The sequence below is a fragment of the Ochlerotatus camptorhynchus genome, unplaced genomic scaffold (genome assembly GCF_037179485.1).
Source record: "Ochlerotatus camptorhynchus isolate MF236.1 unplaced genomic scaffold, CSIRO-AGI_Acam_v1.1 ptg000365l, whole genome shotgun sequence".
Classification (NCBI taxonomy): Eukaryota; Metazoa; Arthropoda; class Insecta; order Diptera; family Culicidae; genus Ochlerotatus; species Ochlerotatus camptorhynchus.
Genome location: NW_027040853.1, coordinates 878,506 through 899,946, shown reverse-complemented (window position 1 = coordinate 899,946; position 21,441 = coordinate 878,506). Strand labels below are relative to the sequence as shown.

General features: G+C 40.4%; 1 protein-coding gene across 1 annotated transcript; it reads right to left on the bottom strand.

The window, feature by feature from the left end:
- Positions 1 to 2,091: 2,091 nt before the first annotated feature.
- Positions 2,092 to 19,602, bottom strand: Vps26 (vacuolar protein sorting 26). The gene is made up of 7 exons (XM_065232188.1): positions 18,664 to 19,602; positions 4,781 to 4,991; positions 4,553 to 4,718; positions 4,324 to 4,488; positions 4,153 to 4,259; positions 3,594 to 4,085; positions 2,092 to 3,531 (listed from the first exon to the last, which is right to left on the bottom strand). Exons 1-7 carry the CDS (start codon positions 18,664 to 18,666, stop codon positions 3,050 to 3,052), a joined length of 1,626 nt encoding a protein of 541 aa, XP_065088260.1. The 5' UTR covers positions 18,667 to 19,602; the 3' UTR covers positions 2,092 to 3,049.
- Positions 19,603 to 21,441: the final 1,839 nt, after the last annotated feature.

Genomic DNA, 21,441 nt, shown 5'->3' with positions numbered 1-21,441 from the left:
TTTTCCGGCCGACTGGATGCAGGGCATCTTAGTGAAGGTCCCAAAGAAGGGGGATCTGACTGTGTGCGACAATTGGCGAGGCATCATGTTACTGTGTATTCTTCTCAAAGTTCTGCGCAAAGTTATCCTGAATCGGATACAGGAGAAGATCGACGCGACTCTCCACCGGCAGCAGGCAGGATTCCGTGCCGGAAGATCTTGTGTGGACCATATTGTCACGCTCCGCATCATCCTGGAGCAGGTCAATGAATTCCAAGAGTCCCTTTATTTGGTATTCATTGACTACGAAAAAGCTTTCGACCGTCTCAATCACGAGAATCTGTGGGGCGCCCTGAGACGCAAGGGAGCCCCGGATAAAATCGTCAACCTCATCGAAGCGCAGTATGAGGCTTTCACGTGCAGAGTTCTGCATAACGGAGCCTTGTCCGACCCTATCCGGGTAGTCGCTGGTGTGAGACAAGGATGTATACTATCACCGCTACTGTTATACGCCAGCGAGACGTGGTGTGTATCAGCGGAGAACACTCAAAAGCTGCAGGTCTTCATCAACCGATGCCTGCGGTATATAATTCGTGCCTGGTGGCCTCACAACTGGATCTCGAATGCCGAGCTCCATCGTCGATGTCATCAGAAGCCGATAGCAACAGAAATTCGACGGGGCGGAAACGAAATTTGCAAGCAAGCGCTGGATTGGAATCCGGCAGGACATCGCAGCAGAGGCAGACCCAGGGGCTCATGGCGGCGGAGCCTCAATAAGGAAATTAAACAAGTCGATAGGAATCTGACCTGGGCCCAGGTCAAGGCAAAAGCGAGCAGCCGCCCAGGATGGAAGTCTTTCACGTTGGCCCTTAGCACCGCTGGTGGTGCACAGGACTCTTAACTAAACTAACTGAGGCATGACTTCTGAATTTTGATTTCATAAGATACTTATGAATTTCATAGGCATGAGTTATGCATTTCATAAGCACGACTTATGAATGATTATCGTCATACATGAGGTATTACGAGTGGTACACACCTTTAATCTATTCTATTTCCCAAGCGTTGATAGACGTACGAACAAATCACGGAGTCAATAAACTAAACGCTCAGGATTCGATTTCGGTCTGCTAAATTTTATATAACTTTTTTAAGCTTCATAAGCTAACTTATGAATTCTGTTTCATAAGCCAAAATTGCGATTTCCATAATAAATCCTTTTGTTGAAAATAAGTGGTTCTTATGGAATTCTAACGTTCCTTTGCCTCAGTGTAAGTGCCTTATCAAATCAAAATTGCTCAGGTTCATAAGTCATGTCTTATGGAATTCTTAAGATTGTTTTGACCAGTGTGGGTCTTCGGTGTTGAGACGGATCTTTCAGTTTATGAAATACTCAGACAGGAAATTCAAGCCTCTTTGAAGTTCGGCAGTCAGAGTTCCGATGACTCTTCCCTAGTATACGGTGGATGTGTCATCTTCGTACAGAGACAACGTGCCACCATCTGGGAAAGGCTATCGGAGGCGAACAGATTGAACGCATCGTTTAACATGAATGATGTGATGTCATTCGAGGGACCTGATATAATTGTGAATGAACATTTGCGAAAAAAGGATCGGGAGCGACCCACATATTGAGAAACACTGCTTTAGAGGATACGTCGAGCAAACTTCTATGGCAGAGAACACCCAACTTAAATGGCGAGAACTTCTGTTGTAGTATAAGTCTATTAATCCTATGCAATGCAAGTTTTGAGGACTTTCAGGGTAAGTCCGGTTTTTTAAGGTCAATTCAGAGGACAAAAAAGCAAGCCAAAATAATTGGTAAAGAAAATTCTAAAGGTTTTCAGGGTAGAGTCCAGATGACATTCAAAGGACTTCCTGAAGAGTACCAGAATTTTGAAAGATAGGATATTATAAATTGTTCACTTGCTTTGCACCCGAGGTCGCCTATTAAAGATAATCAATAATGGAATTCAATAACTCACTTACCTTATTTGATCAGCAGACTAGCAGATAACGAATCAAGACTACCGCTTTTCAAGACCGGAGAATGCCGCTTGAAGGATTGAGGGAATTTCACAACTGCACATTGAATCCTAACACTTGTTACCATTTCTTCTTTGATATACATAACTTGTTTATTTTTTCAATATAATATATTCTGCCGAACCATCTTCACCATTTCATTCAGTTCTCAAATTGCTCGATTTTTCTGTTCTGCTGCTTCACTTAGTCCTCGTCACGATCTCAAAGTAGTTTCACTTAGTACTTTTCTTCCCTTTTCCATTGTTCTTGTTTTGCTTTGCTCTCTGATTTGTGTTATTAAATATTCCACTTAAAATTTGCTCGTATTTGTTTTTCTATCGACACATTGTATTCTTCTGTTACATTATGCTTGTTTTTGTTAGTCTGAGTTTCAATTTCTTCACGGTATTAAACAAATATTGACGGAACAAAAATAGTAGAATTAACTTTACAACGAACTGTTCTCCCTTCCCGCTCGAAACAACAGTCATTTTCGAGAGACCACCTTGAAGCAGTTGCTTCACTGAAATACGTTATTCATGCTTAATTGTACACACAGTCCTCGTTGAGAAAGATTCTAGTAGGTGTATAGAAAGATTGTACCAGCTGCTTGTCCACGTCCGGAACAAGGCTCGCTGTTGAGAATTGCTTTAGTAAATTTTTCCTAAACATTGGTGCTGTCTACACTGTTTGATCGTTTCCGGGGATGGATTTTAGCTTGAAGCTCTCTATTCGAATAAATTTTGTTTGGTTTCTTGGTGTGTTAACTTTTCTCTTACGTAAACCGACGATTTTTGTTTGTTAATAAATATTCTTAGTAGCATTTCTGTCGTTATACTCTAACTAAGAAGGAGTATAAGGAGCCAAAATGCAATCAAAGTCCAAACACCACACATCGAAGGTGTTCGGCGTTCAATCTGTGAAGGCTAATACACTGAAGATTTTTATTTATATTTACCTGCATGCGTTGCAATAGAACAAACTCCTTGCCGTTGATTTTGCTTGAGTCGAGAATCTTCTCTTGCCGTGCTAGGGATGTGTAGACTTATTCCGCCAGAGGTTCCTCGAGTTGCTTCTGCTGTTGTTTTGATTCACGTGGAGCTGCTTCTGGTTTTGGCGGCACCGTTGCCGTCGGACTCGACTCCGATTCAGCTGGAATTGAACCAATATCAGCAATAGCGATTGGACTCGAGGAGCCATCGTCATTCGTTGCCGCCGGCGTCGTCGTCGTCATTGTCGTCGCCGCCGCTGCCACCGCCGTCACTGCCGGTGTCGCTGGAGGATTACTGTTGGCGTTGAAGCTCAAATCGTTGGCATCGAACAGCGACGAGGTTTCCTCGTCGGTGGTATGTGAAATCGATGCTGCCCCATCACCAGCTTCCCGGTGCAAATGCTGCTGAGATTGGGGCAGGGTGTCTTCTTCGGTTGCGTCCGTCGGTGCAAGCTCGTTAGGTTTCCTGCTAGTGTCTTCACCGTTGCCAGTGGTTTCATCAGTACGCTGCCGGACGGCCGGCTTTGGTCGCAAGTCTGGAAAGAAAATCATGAATTAGTGCACGGAGGACAAAATTTTCCTCGTCAGTACCCCCCACCTGATTGCGAATTGTCCTCGGTAAACAGTCCCATGATAGGGTTGTTCTCTTCCGGCTTCCTATTGCTCAATTCTTCCAAAAGAGGTTCCTTCATCACTGGTGTCTGTCCCACCAAATGGTGCGGTATGTGAGGATTAGTAGCACTGGCCTGCGGTGCCAACTGACCACCAGTGCCGACAGCATTTGCCCCCTGTTGACCATGGGCAGCGGCTACCGCAGCTGCTTGCGACGGCGTTAACGATTTCCTTGTCTTGTCTGCCTTGCGCCACAGGGTAATCTCCTGCTGTTTGAAGTACCGCCGATCTTCCGTATCGATAAGGACCAAGTTTAGGAAATAGCGCACGGAGAACTTCTTGTTGATTTCCCTCATCGTCAGCGTCAGATCGTAACCGGCCAGGAACACTCGGATCGGTATGCTTTCCCCCTTAACCGGTGAACCATCCATGATTTCGTACTTGGCAATTATTTCGTTCTCGGTGAAGATGTTGGGACCTGCAAAATAGCAACATTTCAATCATCCATTTAATCACACATTTGCAACACCCGATCACAAACTTACCCGATCCAGTCTGTTCGCGTTTGATGATGGCAATTTCCATGTGCTTGATTTTAATGCGCACCAATAGGAAATAAATTTTGCCCACAATAACGTCTCGTAGATGATATCTGCAAACAGAAGGCCCGGTCATTATATGCTGCAAGGAAATGTGCAAACAATTCAATCGCTCACTTGCTCTTGTTGTATTCAAACTCTATGTGCAGGCAATCCTCGATACCGACTTCCATCTTAATTGGACTGTTGGTGTCCGGGTAGCTCGACAGGGTGTGCACAGCAATGTCCACCTCGCGGATGATGTCACTCAGACGGCGCACGATCGTTACCCTCAGGAAGTACCTACGGACCACCGAAAAGACAATCGGTTTTCAACGCCCAAATTTAACACATTCTCAAATCCTACCTCAGACGGACATTGGATCCAACGTACACCTCGTAGGGTTTCTCTACGTTGGCAAATTCAAACGGGTACGATGTGTTCTGAATGAGATCCCCCGGGCGGGCCAGTTCACGGACCAAACTGAGGAAATCGTGATGATTTCCGCGGTCGTAGTACAATTCAATTTGTCCTGTTGACGTTCATAATTGGTTACCTGCTGATTGATTAATAAAAACGTAAAGTGCTGCTCACCGATTAGTTCCACCTTGATGCCTTGATGTTCCAGTTTGCTGCCCGGTTTCTTCAGTGTAATGTTGACCTTTCCGCTGACGGTTTCACCATCGTAGTACAGGAGGTACTTTTCCTTTTTGCCATCCTCGGTTTTGATGTCCGCGTGCTGCCGGTTCTCGGCACCGTCAAACACGATGTCAATGTCCGCCGATTGGCCGAATCGGAGGAAGTTCTGCAGTTGGGAAGATAAGAAACGAGAACAGTTGGACGGTTTGTCAAAATTAGGTTCACTTTTGGATGGTGGGTGTGTTTTGGAAGGGCCTAATTGGCATCAACATGAAACCCGGGCCAAAGTATGTGATATTTTAGCGAACTGAGTAAGTTATGCTTCGATCTTACTGTGAAGCTTTTTGTTTTGAATCCGCAATTTTGTTTGAAACAAATTACTTTTTTAGCTGGATTCAACCGATAAAATCAGATTCTATAACTGTTCAGTTTGAGGATGTCGACTCAATGAAAAAAAAACAAACAAATTCCCTGATTTTCCAGAAAAAAATCCAGATAGGGTTAACTACCCCATTTCCGGCCTATTAGCACCAAACCGAATGTTATTATTACTGATGGCTTCCAAATTTATTTACCTTATTTAATAAAGGTAATTTGATAAAGAGAAACAAATTGTTGAGATATTATTAAAAGTCTAACAATGCTTCTTGACGCCAAACTCGGCCTACGGATTCTAAACTCGGCCTAACGCATTGAAACGCCAATGAATTCACTTCAGCCTCGGTTGAAGATAAAAATTGATTCGGTCGGAGAACTTCTTTTGTTTTGGGGAATTGTTCCAACGAATAAACTAATCGCGAAACACTGTCTTTTAGCAAATGAGCTTAAGCTGGAATTATTTATTTTCATTAGTTTAAGCATTAGGTTAATATTGTGTAGTGTAGACTTACAATTCAGTGTAGGCTTCGTATTTTAGGTTAGGTAAGGTAATAATAGAATTCAGTATCGTACTATGGGCTGTAAGTACATAACTATCATACATTTTACATTTTGCATATTGTTTTTTTTTTTTTTTAAGATTTACTCACAATTATAGTCAATTTAATTAATCAAATGTTGGCTTGTATTGTACTGCGATTTCGAGCAATTAGTTCGCACCTACAATTAATGATAAGGCCGTTCGCAATGCTGAGTTTCAAAATTGTTTTAAACTCCTCGACAATTCTATAATTTGAAACTGTCAAAAATAAAACGCACAGTTCTAAAAGATGTTTGTAATCATCAAGTTCCATAAACTTTACTGTTTTCTATGAAGTTCATAGAGTTGTTTGTGAAGCTCTTCGAAACATCTTTAAATACATACAAAGAAATTTGAAACAGAGTTCCATTCGTGTTTCAAACTCGCTCAGAAATAAAACAGAATAGTCGAGCAGTTGCAAATCTGGTGCAAAATAGTGCTCGAATAATGAAACTGCAACTCAGCATTGCGAGAGGTGCGTTTCTGTTCTAGTTTCAAATTGAAACAATCCTTATAAAATACAACAGCATTGCGAATGGCCTAAGTAAATTATTTGTGATAGAATATAGTAATTTTAAGTTCTGTTCTTACGATATTCGAAATCACTTAAATATGCATGGAAATAGCCTCAATAGTAATAAGACTATGCTTATAGTATAAGGAAAATTAATAAATTAACTGTAATATAGAATTTTTTCCGTCTTCCACGCGCTATCTACCACGCATTCAATTCCGCTTTGTTTTGCCCTCTCTGAGTTTCCGACGCAAGATCTGACGTTCGCCCGTCATCACCGTTTAAGTTAATCCTGCAAAGTTGGTACTACGATGCTAACCATCGTTGTCAGACTGTACAGCAACATTCCCGCCCCCGTAACACTGCGTATCTCGAGCAGTTTTACCTGGATAACCGACGTCTAACACGGCTAACTTGCTGACTGGTCTTCTTAAGAATCCCGAGCTCGTCTGAACTGTAGCTCGTCGTACCCGGCCATCGAGGCCCGACTTTACTTCCATTATTCGACCCCGTATACAGTTGTTCCGTTTGCTACTATCCGCAATGACCACTAGGTCTCCTACTTCTATTTGTTTGGTATCGCTAAACCATTTTGTCCGCCTACAAATCGTTGGTAAATACTCCCTCAACCAACGGCGCCAGAAGATGTCTAACTGATGTCGGATCTGCTTCCAGCTGCTTACGACTGCTTCCCGGTGATCTGTGGAATTTGCGACTGGTTGCTTGACCCCACAGGAGCTCCCAAGCAGAAAGTGATTTGGCGTTAGGGCATCTTGCTCTTCTGACTCCACAGGCAGGTAGGTTAACGGTTTAGAATTGACCATACTTTCCGCTTCGACTAGCAATGTTTGGATTCCTTCGTCGTTAAGCTTTCTTCCGGTGTCGATACTTTCAATGGCAGATTTGATAGAACGGACCATCCTCTCCCAAGATCCACCCATATGTGGAGCTGAGGGTGGGTTGAACAACCATTTTGTATTGGCATTGGTAAATGTTTCTGCCAGGCCGTTACAGATCTGTTCTCTAAGCACTCTCTCAGCACCTTGGAAGTTGGTGCCGTTGTCGCTGTATACTTCCAAAGGGGCTCCACGCCACCCGACGAATCGGCGAAAGCACGTTATGCAGCTCTCCGTACTCAGGCTAGGCGCAACTTCGAGGTGAACTGCGCGAGTCGTCAGACATGTAAACAATGACACCCAGCGCTTTGCGTGAGCGCGCCCAATCTTCACAAGCACCGGGCCAAAATAGTCCACTCCAATATATGAGAAAGGACGTTCAAAGGATGCTAATCTGGCGACCGGCAGAGGTGCCATTTTTGGCGTTGACGGTTGTGATCTGTAGACCTTACACTTTTGGCAAAATTGAGAAGTCTTCCTTACTGCTGCCCGAAGATGAGAAATATAGAAATTCTGTCTTACCTCATTCACCACCGTCTCGGGATTCGCATGGTGGTTTCTACGGTGATAGTTGCCCAGAATCAGAGTTGTCAATCGGTGTGACTTCGGTAAGATTATCGGAAACTTTGCATTGAACTCTGTGTTTCCTGCTGCTCCAATCCGTCCATCCTGCTTCAGTACTCCACACTCATCGATGTATGGAGACAGCTTATAGATTGGTGATGATTTGTCGACATTCAGTTGGGCGATCTCGTCTGGATAACTCTCCACCTGACAGCAGTGCCAAAGAATGCTTTCCGCTCTTCGAATTTCGTCAGAGTTCAACGGCGCTATGTCTCGCTGCCCTCTACTTCGTCGAGCATTTCGGATGAACCGGAGTGTGTAACCCATTGCCCGGACAAGACGCATCCATCGAGAGAATCGTTCAAACTTCACTAGAGGCTCCAACGTCGAGCCTCCATGCACGAAACACGGTCGAAGTTCCTCCTCTGTACAGACCTTCTGCTTGAAATTCTGTTGTGGCTACTGCTCCTCAGGATGGTAGAGAAACTCCGGGCCACGGAACCATCCTCTATTGGGAGCCACAGCATACCAAGAACTCTTTCTACCCCTTCGATTTTATCCAGGTTCAGGTCCTTCACTTCCGAAGCCACCGTTTCGCCCATATGACTGAGCACCTCGTGGGATTGGAGTGCCAATCTCGAATTTCGAAACCGCCCTTTCCGTGGATCATTTTCACCTCTGCTGCCATTCGTTGAGCTACTGTCCAAGTAGTCGTCCACGTAGTGACACTTGATTATCGCCTCCGCTGCCCTGGGATAGTCGACAGCAAATTCGTCTGCGTTACGATTCTTGATGAACTGGGCGCTACACGGCGAGCAACTGGAGCCAAAGGTGGCTTCGTCCATGAAGTACATGTACATGAAGTACACATCTGGTTTTTTACTGGGGTCTGTTCGCATCAGAAAGCTTTGGGCAGGACGGTCTGCAAGTCGTATACGAAACTGGTGAAACATTTCGCGAATGTCATCGCTTACCCCACAGGCTTCTCTCGAAAGCGGCATAGAACCCCTGGCAGACAAGACAGCAGATCCGGTCCTTTAAGAAGAACCATGTTGAGAGATATGCCGTCCATTTTGGCCGCAGCATCCCAAATCAACCGGACCTTACTAGGTTTTTTGGGGTAGGTCACAACGCCGAGTGGTAAATACCATGTTCTGCGTGGGTCAGCATTTTTCAGCTCCTCCTCAGAAGCGCGATGCGCGTAACATTTCGTCTGGTAGTCGTCAATCTGTCGAAGGACATTTGTCTTCAGTTCGGGCTCACGAAACATCATACGTTCCAAGCACTCCAATCCACGAAGAGCCATGTGGTAACTATCTGGAAACTCGAAATGATCGTATCTCCAGAGGAGTCCGGTTTCAAACCTACCGTCCACACGAACAGTGGTATTGGCTAGAATCTTCCTTGCTCCCGTGTCCTCCGCAGATTCCAGTTTCATCATCGGCTTGGTTCCTGTATCTTCCTGCTCGAAATACCGCTTGACTACCTCGTGAAGATCCTTTTCTGGCTGAAATTCCGAGATATGACAACGGACTTCGCATTATTACCTCCGCCGTATACACACCACCCGAGTCGCGTTTTTGTGGCTACTGGTTCGCCTTTGTGCCCTTCTCGGCATTTCAGCGGCATGGACAAGTTCAACTGGTCCAAACCAATAAGCACGCGAGGCACGGCGTCTTCGTATCGAGCTATCGGTAATCCTTTGAGGTGAGTGTATTGCAGCGAAAGTTGTTCCGGCTTCACCGACTGAATTGGAAGGTTCAACTCAGATACCGTTCTAGCTGACTCGATATTTCGTGAGAATCTACTTCACACCGGGTTACATTGCTGGTCCAATTTAGGTACAAGGCTCCTTTTGGTCCGGACTCTCCCAATCGCTCAGCTACCGATTTTTCGACCAACGTTAGTGAAGAACCATCGTCCAAGAAAGCGAATGTGCTAACACTTCCACTTCTCCCCGTCAGAATCACGGGAACGACTCGGAACAACGTTTTCGTTTCTTGATCTCGATGCGAATGGTTTTCGGCAGTAACTGGCTTGACCTTGTTTTCCGTTTGGGAGTGTAACAGCGGATGGTGCTTGAACTCACACCCATCAATCCCGCACTTCGTAGACAATCGAAAACGATTCCTTCCGTGCTGGTTGAGACAAGTCCGGCAAAGCTTCAAGTTGTGTATTCTTCGCCAACGATTTTCTACGTCGAGTTCAAAAAATTGCTTGCACTCCTTGAATCGATGATCCGGTTGACTATACAGACTGCGCAATTCCGACCTGTAGAATATTGATTCGAGTGGCCACAGGATGTACTTTCTACACTGTTCGAACTGTGCGTGTACACCCGCGCTTTCTCCTTTTGCGTTCCCTTTTTGTGATCGCTAGAGCAATGAACTAATTTGGTCACTTGGCTCGCCGCAGTAACCATTTGTGACATGTACGTAGCAAAGGTCTGCAGCGTCACACCAGTCACGGTTTGTTTATGGAGCTGTGAAGGTAGCTTGTCTTCTAGCTCCTGTAACAACGAGGGATTGTTTAAATGAGCTATTTCTCCCGCAGCTACTAGGTGATCGCAGAGCCCCTGCAGTTCCATCCCGAACTCAATCAGCGTCGCAAGGCGTTCCATCTTCGGCGCCGGTGCAGAACGCATTCTGTTCAACAGAGCATTTATAAGTAACCCGGGTCGGCCGCAGAGCATCTTGAGTGTAGTTATTACTTGAGGGACGGACGCGGGAAGAAGTAATCGGCTGCGAACCGATTCTCGAGCATGGCCCTTCAGGCATCGTTGCAGCCGAACAAGGTTTTCGGCATTGCTGAAACCACAACATTCCGTGGTGATGTTGTACTGGCTAATAAATATGGGCCAGTCTTCAGGTTTCCCATCAAAATCTGGGAGATCTAGTGACATCACCCGACGAGCTGCAATTTGCACTGAAGAGGGTCCCTGTCCCTGTGCTAAAGTTTCATCTTCCGTATACGATGTTGGATCAGCTCGGGGATTTGCATATCTCACGTTCGCTCGTGGCGGTATTTGCGACGCAGACGTACTTTGGCCAATAATATCCGGAGGCTGGGAATTTCGTACTGATGGCTGTGCACATGCACATGTCACAATTTACCTAACCAGGTACCTAAATTTAGTCTCCAACAGGTAGATACATCTTATGATGTGTGGTTTTAGGTAGCATGCTATAGAGTCTCGAGTATCCGTTTCCTTGATCTCTATTAAGCAATGTTGATGGATTATGTTTAAATATTTCTAAACTTTCTGCTATGTCTAGTTTCCAAGGCGGAAATACACTGCACAGGATCATCCTTGGATTTCAATTCGCAGGGCTGGTAGCAATCACTGCTGTTAAAAATAGTGATTTTAGTGACCATGTTGATGAAATATGTGACCAAATAGTGACTTATAGTTGTTAAAATAGTGATTAAAAAGTGACTTAAGAGAAGAAAAGTAGTCGTTATGATGGCATACCAAATAAATGTTTGATGTTTTAGGCTTATTCAATTAGTATCTCGTAAACACTTATGTACGATGTGAACCTTTAAAGTGAAACATCAGGTGCAATTTGCTTTCAAGGTAGTTCTGAGGAATTTTAGATTTCAATTGAAGCCTGACAGTTTTGAGTAGAATTTTAAGAAACCCTGAATTTAATTAAAAGTAAATTTCAATGAAAACTCTTAGCAATTTCTGAGGAGCACAACTCTTGTGCAAGGTTGCAAATACTCATTTCAGCTAAAATAATGTTTTTCGGAATAATAAAATTAAAAGATGGTATGATGACATGTTTTACTTGTAACTTACAAGAGGTTTACATAAAACCTGTAAATTTTGCTTTCTATGAGTCACAATCAGCGATTTGCTGATCGCTGAGTGAGTGAGTGAGTGAGTGAGTGAAAAATCGCTGATTGTGACTCACATGAAGTGAAATAAACAGGTTTGATATGTCAAACACTTGTCTTGTATCCTACAAATTCAAAATGTGATCATGGCATCTAATTATTTCATAATTAAAAAAAAACATTGTTTTAGCTGAAATGAGTATTTGCAGCCCCTTGCTCTTGTGAGCTTCAGAGGAAAATTTCAAGGGCATTCTGGGCATAATTTCATAAAGTTTGTGAGAGAAAACGAATCCGGAGCATAAGTCCTTGGAAATGTTTTGAAAATACTAAAAGGAGGATTAAAATTAAATCTGAAAATAACTCCAGGGCGTCTTCAAAGGAATTCGGAAACTCTATTCAGGAGAGTTTTCCAAACAAATTATGAGAAGAAATCTACGGAATTTGTGAGATGAAATGCCAATGAATTCTTAGGAGACTTTCAACGTGAGTAGAATTCCAAGGAAAGGAGTGCAATTGAATAGAAATTCTGAAATGAATACAATTAACATTCGGAGAATCTTTCCAAAGAGTTTCTTATTGTGGAGAATTTCAAGGTAATTCCAAAGAAAACTAAAATAAAATTGGATTTGGAGGATAGCTTCAGCAAAATTTTGAGAAATATTTCAATGGAAATCTCCGTTGAATATGGAATGGACTATTCCAAGGTTTTCAGAACTACTTGAAAGTTCCCAATTTTTTCCGGAAGTTAATGAAACTGCCTTGAAGTTCTTTTATAGTTTGAGAAACTAGCCTGAGCCTCACAATACTTCTTATCAAAATCTTAAACTTCCCTGAACTTTTTAGGACTTCTTTTTTTAACTATTCGTTTATTTGTTAGGCTCAAATGTCGTTAAACTTTACGGAGCCGAGGTCTATCAAAATACAATAAATCCTAGTTAAATTACATTATTCTTCTTTTTCTTATTTTCAATTTGCTCTAAATAGATGGCATCAATCCTCTTCTTGCTTTCCTCGACCAATCCACACCGTTCTTCAGGATCGTCAATGTGCGAAAGATCTGGGATCGTTTCGGTTTTGTTGTTTTGCTGTTGGTCTGCATTTGGTATCGATTTCGGGAGCGAGGGCCACTGCTTACTGTTGACTGCGTTTGATGGAAGTTTGTGTTGTTGGTGCTGCTACTGAGAGTATTGTTCTTGTTCTTGCTGTTAACGTAGTTGTTGTTGGTGCAGCTACTGAGAGTATTGTCTTCGTTTGCTATTGCTGTTACTGCTGCTGCTGCTGCCACATCGGAGCAGCGTTGCTTTGGGTGAGATTTGGGCTCACAATTGCGACATGTTTTCACTTGGTTTGGGTATGATACCAGTGTAATTTCGCCATCCACGGTGATGAATGACGGGATGAGAAGAATAAGTCTCATTTTTAAAACACGCACTCCATTGCTGAAGCCTGGAAAATAACTCTTCCAAACCTCACCGCGAATTGCTATCACCTCTCCATACTGGCGCAATGGTCGATGATAGCCACATTTTCCATGTCATCTGGGAGATCATGCAAACGTACGTCGACAGAGCTGCTTTCGACATAAATTGGAATAGAGATCTTTTTTCCCTCATACTCCATAAAATGCTTCAGGTGATGAACTGAAGCGATTCTTCTTGCTACTTCGTTACTTTGCATACCCAGGTATACAACGTTTTTCACATTGTGTGGCTGGATGCATTTCACTTGTGACCATATCAAGTTGCAGTTCACTTTCTAAAAATCGTTTGATTTCCGAAATACACGGCCGCTTAGGCAGAATGGATGTATCCAAAACGACACAATTTTCTCACAAAGCCCGCATGGCTATGGGCAACAAAACTCACGCGCGTCACACAAAAGAAGTTCGAGAATGGTATTATACGTCTGATCGGTTAATGAGATGGATAGCAACTGATTTTAGGACTTCTTAAAGTTTCCAATTTTTTTCTCCTGGATCTCCTCTAAAGGATTAACAATTCGCTGAAGTCATCTAAACTTCTGTGACTTCTCTATTGTTAACGGAACTGCTCTGAAGTTCTCTTTTCTTTTCTGAAATTCTCAAAACTTCTCTAAAGTTTTTGCAGTTCTCGTGAAGCTTGTTGTACTGCGCTGAATTTAATTGAACCGTCCTAAAAATGTGTAAGCTTCAGTGAACTTCTGAACTTATGCGAGGACTTCAATTAACTTTTTAACGTCTCTGAAGTTATCTGAAAATCTGGGAACTGCTTTAAATTTAACACAAATTTTCTGAAACTAATGGAACTGAACTCCCCTCGAAATTCCTCCAATTTTCGGAGCATACTTGACTTCTTCCAAAAGCACCTGCATTTTGCTAACGTTCATAAAAAATCCTGAAGTTCACGGATCTCCCCGAAAGCTCCATAGATTTCTAAGAAGTTCTCAAAATGATTCTGAAGACCACTTTGAAGTTTTCGATGTTTTTCTAAATTTCTGGAACTTTTGTGCTTGCGCAATTTTCATGGGATTCAAACAAAATAATTAATATAGTTCTATGATTTTCACTGAAGTTCATGAAACTTCCATTAAATTATCGACACTAATTTAAAACTTCTTCAATAGTCTAGACTTTCCTGGTGTTATTAAAACTGCCTTAACGATTACTGAATTTCTTTAAAGTTTTCAAAACTGCCCTGAATTTATCAGTATATTTTAAGAACCCGCAACTTTACTGAAATTAATTGATTTGCCTTGAAGTTTCGACAATTTTTCTTAAGTATTCTAACCATTATAAACGCTCTCTTATTTTCCCTGAACTTATCTACGCTTACCTGAAGTTCTCTAAATTTGTTTAATAATCCGAGAAAATTTCTGATATATATTCAAAGTACGCTGGCGTATTCGGATAATCATAAAATTCTTGGAATACCCCATAATTCCACGGAATTCCTTGTAAGTCGCTGCAAATTTGCTTAAGTTACTAGGATTATTCTGAATCTATCTGATCGTCCTCGAAGTACTCGCAACTCCGCTGAATATCATGAAACTATCTAAATCTATTAGAAGTTCTCTGTAATTTCTTGAAGATACCGCTGCTTGCTAAAAGTTCTCGTATTTTTTTTTTAATTAATGGAACTTCGTTAATATTCTCAACTTAGCTAAATTTTCACATTTTCCAAATCCATATGATATAACACCCTTAAAATACTCTCACGTTTTCCGGATGTTCATATAATTTTTATCACGTCCCAGAAATTCTCTCGGAGCTTTGCTGAAATATCCGGAGGTTTCTACAATTTCCATGAAATCTGTCTTGATGTTCTCGAAGCTTCCTTAAAGCTCTCAATTCTATTGAAGATAAATTTCCCTGAAATTCTCGGGACTTCTGTGAAGATCCTGAAATATTTCTGAAGTTTTCATAAATTCTCTGATGGTCTCTGTACTTTCCTGAAATTTTCGGAACATCAGGGTTCTCAATTTTTCTATATTTACATTTATAGATCATTAAACTGCCCCAAAAGTCTGGACTTAAGTTACGGGACCTGCTTTTAAGATCTGAAATTTTCCAAAAATCTCTAGATCTAACTTTTCTGAGTAGCTTAGAACTTGTAAAAAAATTGCACAATGCCCCTCAAGTTTTCTCTATTTATCAAGTTCACTTAACACCTATGATGAGCTCTTAAATTTTAGGGACTTCATAAAAGTTTTTCTGATGTTAAAAGTACCGATTTGAGGATCTTAAAGCTTCCAGTAAGTTCCCCATATTTTCAGTGTGTTAACTTCCCTTATAATCCCGCAGTTTGTTTATGGAGCTTCATTCGAAATTCCCGAAAAATTTCAAAGTTCCTACAATTGTTGTGAAGTTAATGGGACTGCAATGAAGATCTATAATCTTTGATAAAGTTAATTACGAACTTGAAATAAATAATTTATTTGTTTTCCTTAATTCAGGCACTTTGAAAATTTTCAATATCTTGAAATTGTACTTGGAATACGAAACTTCAAGACATTAAATATTTTTAGATCTTGGAATTACTCAAATTATGTGTGTTTTTTAAACTATTTTAAAGTGAGAAATTAAGCAAGTGCTTATCTTCAACATTCAATGGATTTGATTGTAAATCTGTTTCTTTAAAACTGATTGCCATGTCTTAAAAACGTTTGAGTTAATTACTGTTGTTTTTGATCTTCCAAAAAAGCATATTTTAAACCAATTTTAAAAATAACTTTCTTATTATAAGCCTGGAATTTATCCATTTAAGTTCTGGAAAAACCTGAAAAACTCAAAAAAAAATTATTTAGAAAAATGAGTAGTACATAGATAGAGGAAGACGATTATACGTCACAAAGCAAAGAATGATCAATCTTAAAATAAATTCACACTAAAAAAGTTGAAAATAGAGACTGATTTAAAAAAAAAAAGTGACTTTAGTGACTTGACCTTAAAAAAGGAGACTTTTTAGTGACTGGCTTGAAAAAAGTGACCAAGTCACTAAAAAGTGACTCGTTACCAGCCCTGAATTCATAATGAAGTCCTTTATCCATCTCTTTGTTAGCCTTTTTTACCTCTGCGATGTGTTCCTTAAACTTTGTTTAAAAAGTCCTTTTCGTCTGACCAATGTAGATTTTGTTGCAATCTGGACAAGAGATTCTGTGGACTCCGGCATTCCCGAAGACATTTATAGAATCTTTTGTTGATCCTAACAGTGACTTCAGCTGATGAATACTAAATCTAGGCCAAAACTTCTAAACTTCGAAATCAATGGTTTGGTACTAGTGTCATCATCGTCATCGATTGCCACCGATTGCACAGGAGTGATCAGGATGACCGGACCAGGTAAGTGATAAGAGCGGTGTGAATATCACCCACTCTCAGAAGCCTAAGGAAATAATCGCATCGACGGAGGACTGACCTTCCTACAACGATCGTGCGGGTAAAGGGATCAGTCCCACCTCAACCAAGTCACTGTATTACACGAATAGGAGACTTACGACGGAATTTTAATCCGTTAAATTGTTCCTAGTTTAAGTGAAATACAAATTAGTGATAAGCCTGATAAAAATATTGTATGTTTTGCTGTGTTAAATAAAGTGTTATGTATTATTTAACCGTAGCGAGTGCTTAGTTAGTTGATACGAAACAAACACCTCCTATTGGATACCGGCTGGATTGTCTGATTGAAGTCCCAATAGACATTGTGCTTGGTGCATGAATTAAGCACCCTTTGTTTACCGTAAAACTGTTTCATCCATCGGTGTCGGGAGTTTAAACCCAACCGTTTTTCACTGCTGAGCTAGAAGGTAATGGCCCACCTTTGTTCAAGCTTCTTGATTAAACTTTTTTTTTATGGTGCAAGCGGAAAATATAATATGGATTCAGAGGAATGATTTGGACATTCTGTAGCAACGAGAAGGATAGTATTATAACTTATATCATCAATAAGTTATACCCTGATTAAAACCCGTTTTCTTATTCCCAGATCACCAAGAACTATTCTGTTTTTTTTTTTGCTTGAGCAGAACCAAAAATATGTAAATAAGGAGAGAAACCTGTTCAACTGAGTTGCTGCGATAAAAAAAAATCATGTTGTCAACTATTTTCTTCATTTAGCAACGGGAGTAACTCAGAGTTACTCAAGATTTGCTCAAAAAAAACTCATGGTTGAAAGCTGTCTAGCCCCTAGGTTCATGTAAAGTTCCATAACCATTTCAGTTAAAGTTTAGCAAGGATTATAAACAATTTTTAACCATTTTTGGTAAGGCCAAGTAATTATTCGCATTTATGCGGGAAGTTGTGTGCAATCATCCTAGAGTACTGGGTGATTCTTGTTAGACGCACATTCTGATCCTCATGGGTATTTGTTCTCTTTAGAATTAATTTTCAGTTCCCCTTATAACTCCCTCTCCAAATTACTTTGCAGTTTTAGTCAGAACTCTCTTTGGAATTCCCTTGCAATGCTATACTGAATTTTCTTGAAAATTTACTTTGAATCCTAAACAGGATTCCCCTGGAATTCTATTCAGAACTACATTAGAATGCACCATACGTTTCACCTGGACTCTGGAGTTCCTCATAACTAATTTGAAAAGAATCTTCTGATTTCATTTTCCTAAAAAACCATACTTCGATATTTTCCTCTGAATTCAGATCTTTGGTAATTATCATCCAATTTATTCATAAAATTTGAAACTGTTGCAAGCCCGTAATTTATTTGAAATCTGCGTTTTTGGATTTTATTCTTTGCCCGAAATATAGAATGTTTATTTTCGTTCCAGATTCTAGAAAATTTCTTCACGGTTAATTAGGTTCCATTAGATTTAAAAAAATAGTCTAAGTTTAAAATCTGTAGAAATTGTCTGCATAAGAATTTATGTTGATACTGAAGATCTACTCCACAGATACTGAATCCACTCCACAATTAATGTGTTCCAACAGTAAAAGTAACTAACAAGAAAGAAAAAGTTGATTGTATTATATATTTTTTAATTCCTGGGAAGGTTCTCTGGCGTACTTTTATATACACTATTCCTAAACATTTGCATGATAAACGAAGTTGAAAATTTCCTGAGAGTTCCAGAATATTTCAGGTTAAATAAAATACCCTAAAGATTCCAGTTTTTCCAGTTAGTAGACACCCTGAAAACGTCGAAACGTTGAACGAATGTGTAGGAAACTATTGGAGAATGTTCAGATAACTACATTGACTAGTTATTCCAAGATATTTATGGGATAGCGAATAAGACATTTTGAAGTTGTTGGTATTGATTGCCAGTTCCCTGGTTTAACAAATCAACTAATATTGTGATTTTTGATTTGTTTTAGCCGCTTTAACACATTTTAGGTCATTCGTGACTATTGTCGAGAGAGGTGAATTGAACTAGTGACTATCAGTGTGAGAGACATTGATACTAACCACTACAGCCAGGCTCGACCCTCACTATTTTTTTAAACAAAAGTTAAATTCCATTGAATAAAAACAAAATGTTGTTATTGCGTGACGTAATAAATCATGTATGATGAAGGTAACATTGAAATACTGTACGAATACCAACTCAACCTCACTGTAGGATGTGGACAAAAACATACCATTTTTGCTGCTGCTGCTGCTGTTTGCTAATCCAATTGATCGAGCCAAAATGTCGCTTATTCCGTGATTCCCTTCTTTCACGTCCAACTAGCTCTTCCGGGGCACAATGGTGGTTCGTGCAGATGTTCCACACAAACACACACACACATAAACTGGTGCTCTTCTTGCACCGCTGCACTTCACGCACGGACGATGGGCGGCGTATTGAGATAGTAATAAATTGTGTAATTTCTCGCTAATCACTGAATCTCGTCCGTCCACTCTCGCTCTATGTGGACTGTCTATCCGTCCGTCGTTCGACACCGACACGACGAGGAGGACTGTCAAAAGCTGCAAACTGAAGAACGCTGCAACGGGAGGAGAGGAGGTCGTCGGAACGCACGGAGCAGGAGACTGGAAGGGCACTATTTTATCGCCTGCATATGGGAGGAAATCGTCTTCCCCTTTTTTCTATTTTATATAATTCCAATATCAGCCTCCAACAGTCCAGCACTGTGAACAAACGTAACTTGGATATCAAACTTAGCAAAGGAAGTTATCTTCTTCGACTGATAGCGATAAAGTACTCGACAGCCAACCCCTATGCGACCACGACCACTTTGCACTAATAGATTCTTTTCCAGCACATAAAATTCCACTAATGATGAATCGTCGTCATTTGCGGAACGCCATCCATCCAGCACTCACTCACTAATGTCGCTCGCTGTGCTCCAATGCAAGAATTACTTTAGATTGAATTGCTCCACATCGTTTGCCGAACGCCGTTCTTAATTATATAACACAATCAACATTAATTGGAAATCACCGGGAAGAGAACGACTGCCAATTTGAGTTTCTAGCCACGGAGGAAGAATCGAATCGGAACAATTTTATTGATAAGCGAAAATTTACTCGCGAAGTTCTGTCGAACGAGACGATTTTCTTTCGTGATTTTTTTTTATGTCCGCACTTCGCCCGTCAGCGGTACGTCATACCTTCGTTAAAAATTGCTTGTTGACAGAAAACGAAGAACGAAATATTAACTGGTATAAAAGTGTACACGGTAACTCGCAACAACTCAAAATTGAGTCGAACATGCTCATTTCAGCGGGTACACTGAAAACAGTCCCATGGTAACCACTACTATTTCGTAGGTTAAAAATGAAAACAAAATACCACTAAATTTCGGTAGAACGAATATTGTATTTGAAATGAATACAACTGTTGTTGATGTTACCATACTGCGTCAAAAACGTTGGCGTAGTACGGTGAACCATTCTTCTAGTATAAACAAAAACAAAAGTGATTGCATCAACTACAACGGAAATTATTGTTGTAGTAAACGAAATTTCAGTTAATTCTACTACTATTGAGAATAGTATTGTTAACCATATTTATGTAGTAATTTCTACTGCGAAAATATAATTGCATTGATTTGAGACTTTCGACCTCTTTGTAGATTCCAATCAAATAAAAAAAATAATCATTTATGAAAATTTCTAATCAATTGAAATCTCAGAAAAAAAGTTGTTCTGAGAAGCCATTTAGAATATAGGCATAATTTATTTATTTTGAAATACTCTGCACAACACACACACACTGAATAATCCTAGTTGAGCAATGGTGGTGGTTTGATCCAGAGACCCCGGTAGAGATTTAGCAGGATTGCATGAAGGCGGTGTCGGTCAGATTACGACGCTTTTATCAAAGTGCATGTTTGTGTCCGTTATTCCGGTTCAAAGCCTATCTAAAATCTAATGTTAAAATTTTTATATTTAATAATTGTTACTGATTACCATTTGACATAAACAGATGGATCTAGCTCCTGATCGAGAAAATTCTGCTGTTCCGGTATTTTGTCTGCTTCCACATAAATAAACCTTAATTAAATTAAAATTGTTTACCGTTAATGAGTTTTACCTCCACAACAACAATGATTCCAGGAATGATTCAATAGTTCAACTTTAGCTGCCACTTTTATCTGCAACCTGAAAAATACCCCCTGATGCGCACTTGTCGAATGAGTTTTTAAAAAATGGCGATCATACAATAATCTGTGATTACCACGGTTAGCAGTGAAATAGTAATCGTTCTGTTTTCCAACCAAACAGCATTTCTGTTGATGTTACCATATTCTCAAGATAACATGGTAAATTTGAAGTATTGTTTAACCATGAATGTTATTAATAATACTACATGAAATCTATGGGGAGCATAGTAAATAAGTTAAAAAAAAATATTAGATTTGAAAGAAATATCGGTTGATTTTACTATGAGCTGTCATGGTATAATTAAACACATTTCAATGGTACGTGATACCATACTAGTTTTATCAGTGTAGTATACCCGCATAAACGCAAACCATCACTTGACCTTACCGATAATGGTTATAAATTGTTTATAATCCCTCCTAAACTTTAACTGAAATGGTTTTGGAACCTTACATGAACGTTTGTGTGATAAAGTTTTAACCTTATGTATTATGGTTTTTAGGAAGCGGACCTTACAAATAATGGGTCGTTAAGAACCATTACCATTCCAAATTCTTGTTTTCTCCATACATTTTTGGAAAGAGAACTATATTAGAACGTTTTTACTTATGGTTTGAGAACATTAATAATTATGGTTATGGTAGTCAGTAAGGTCCATTAATCGTTTTGTATTATCGCTCAATTTTACGTGGAATATATCGCGAACTGATAATTATTAATTTACAGGCAACCAATTCGCGATATATTCCACATAAAGTTGATCGATGTTACAAAACCATTCATGGGCCTTACTGACTACCATAACCA

Excerpts from the sequence above, each read along its gene's own strand:
- Vps26 (XM_065232188.1), bottom strand. Across the intron at positions 4,719-4,780 it reads CATCAAGGTGGAACTAATCG|GACAAATTGAATTGTACTAC; the intron begins GTGAGCAGCACT and ends GAACGTCAACAG. Across the intron at positions 3,532-3,593 it reads CGAGGACAATTCGCAATCAG|ACTTGCGACCAAAGCCGGCC; the intron begins GTGGGGGGTACT and ends TTTTCTTTCCAG.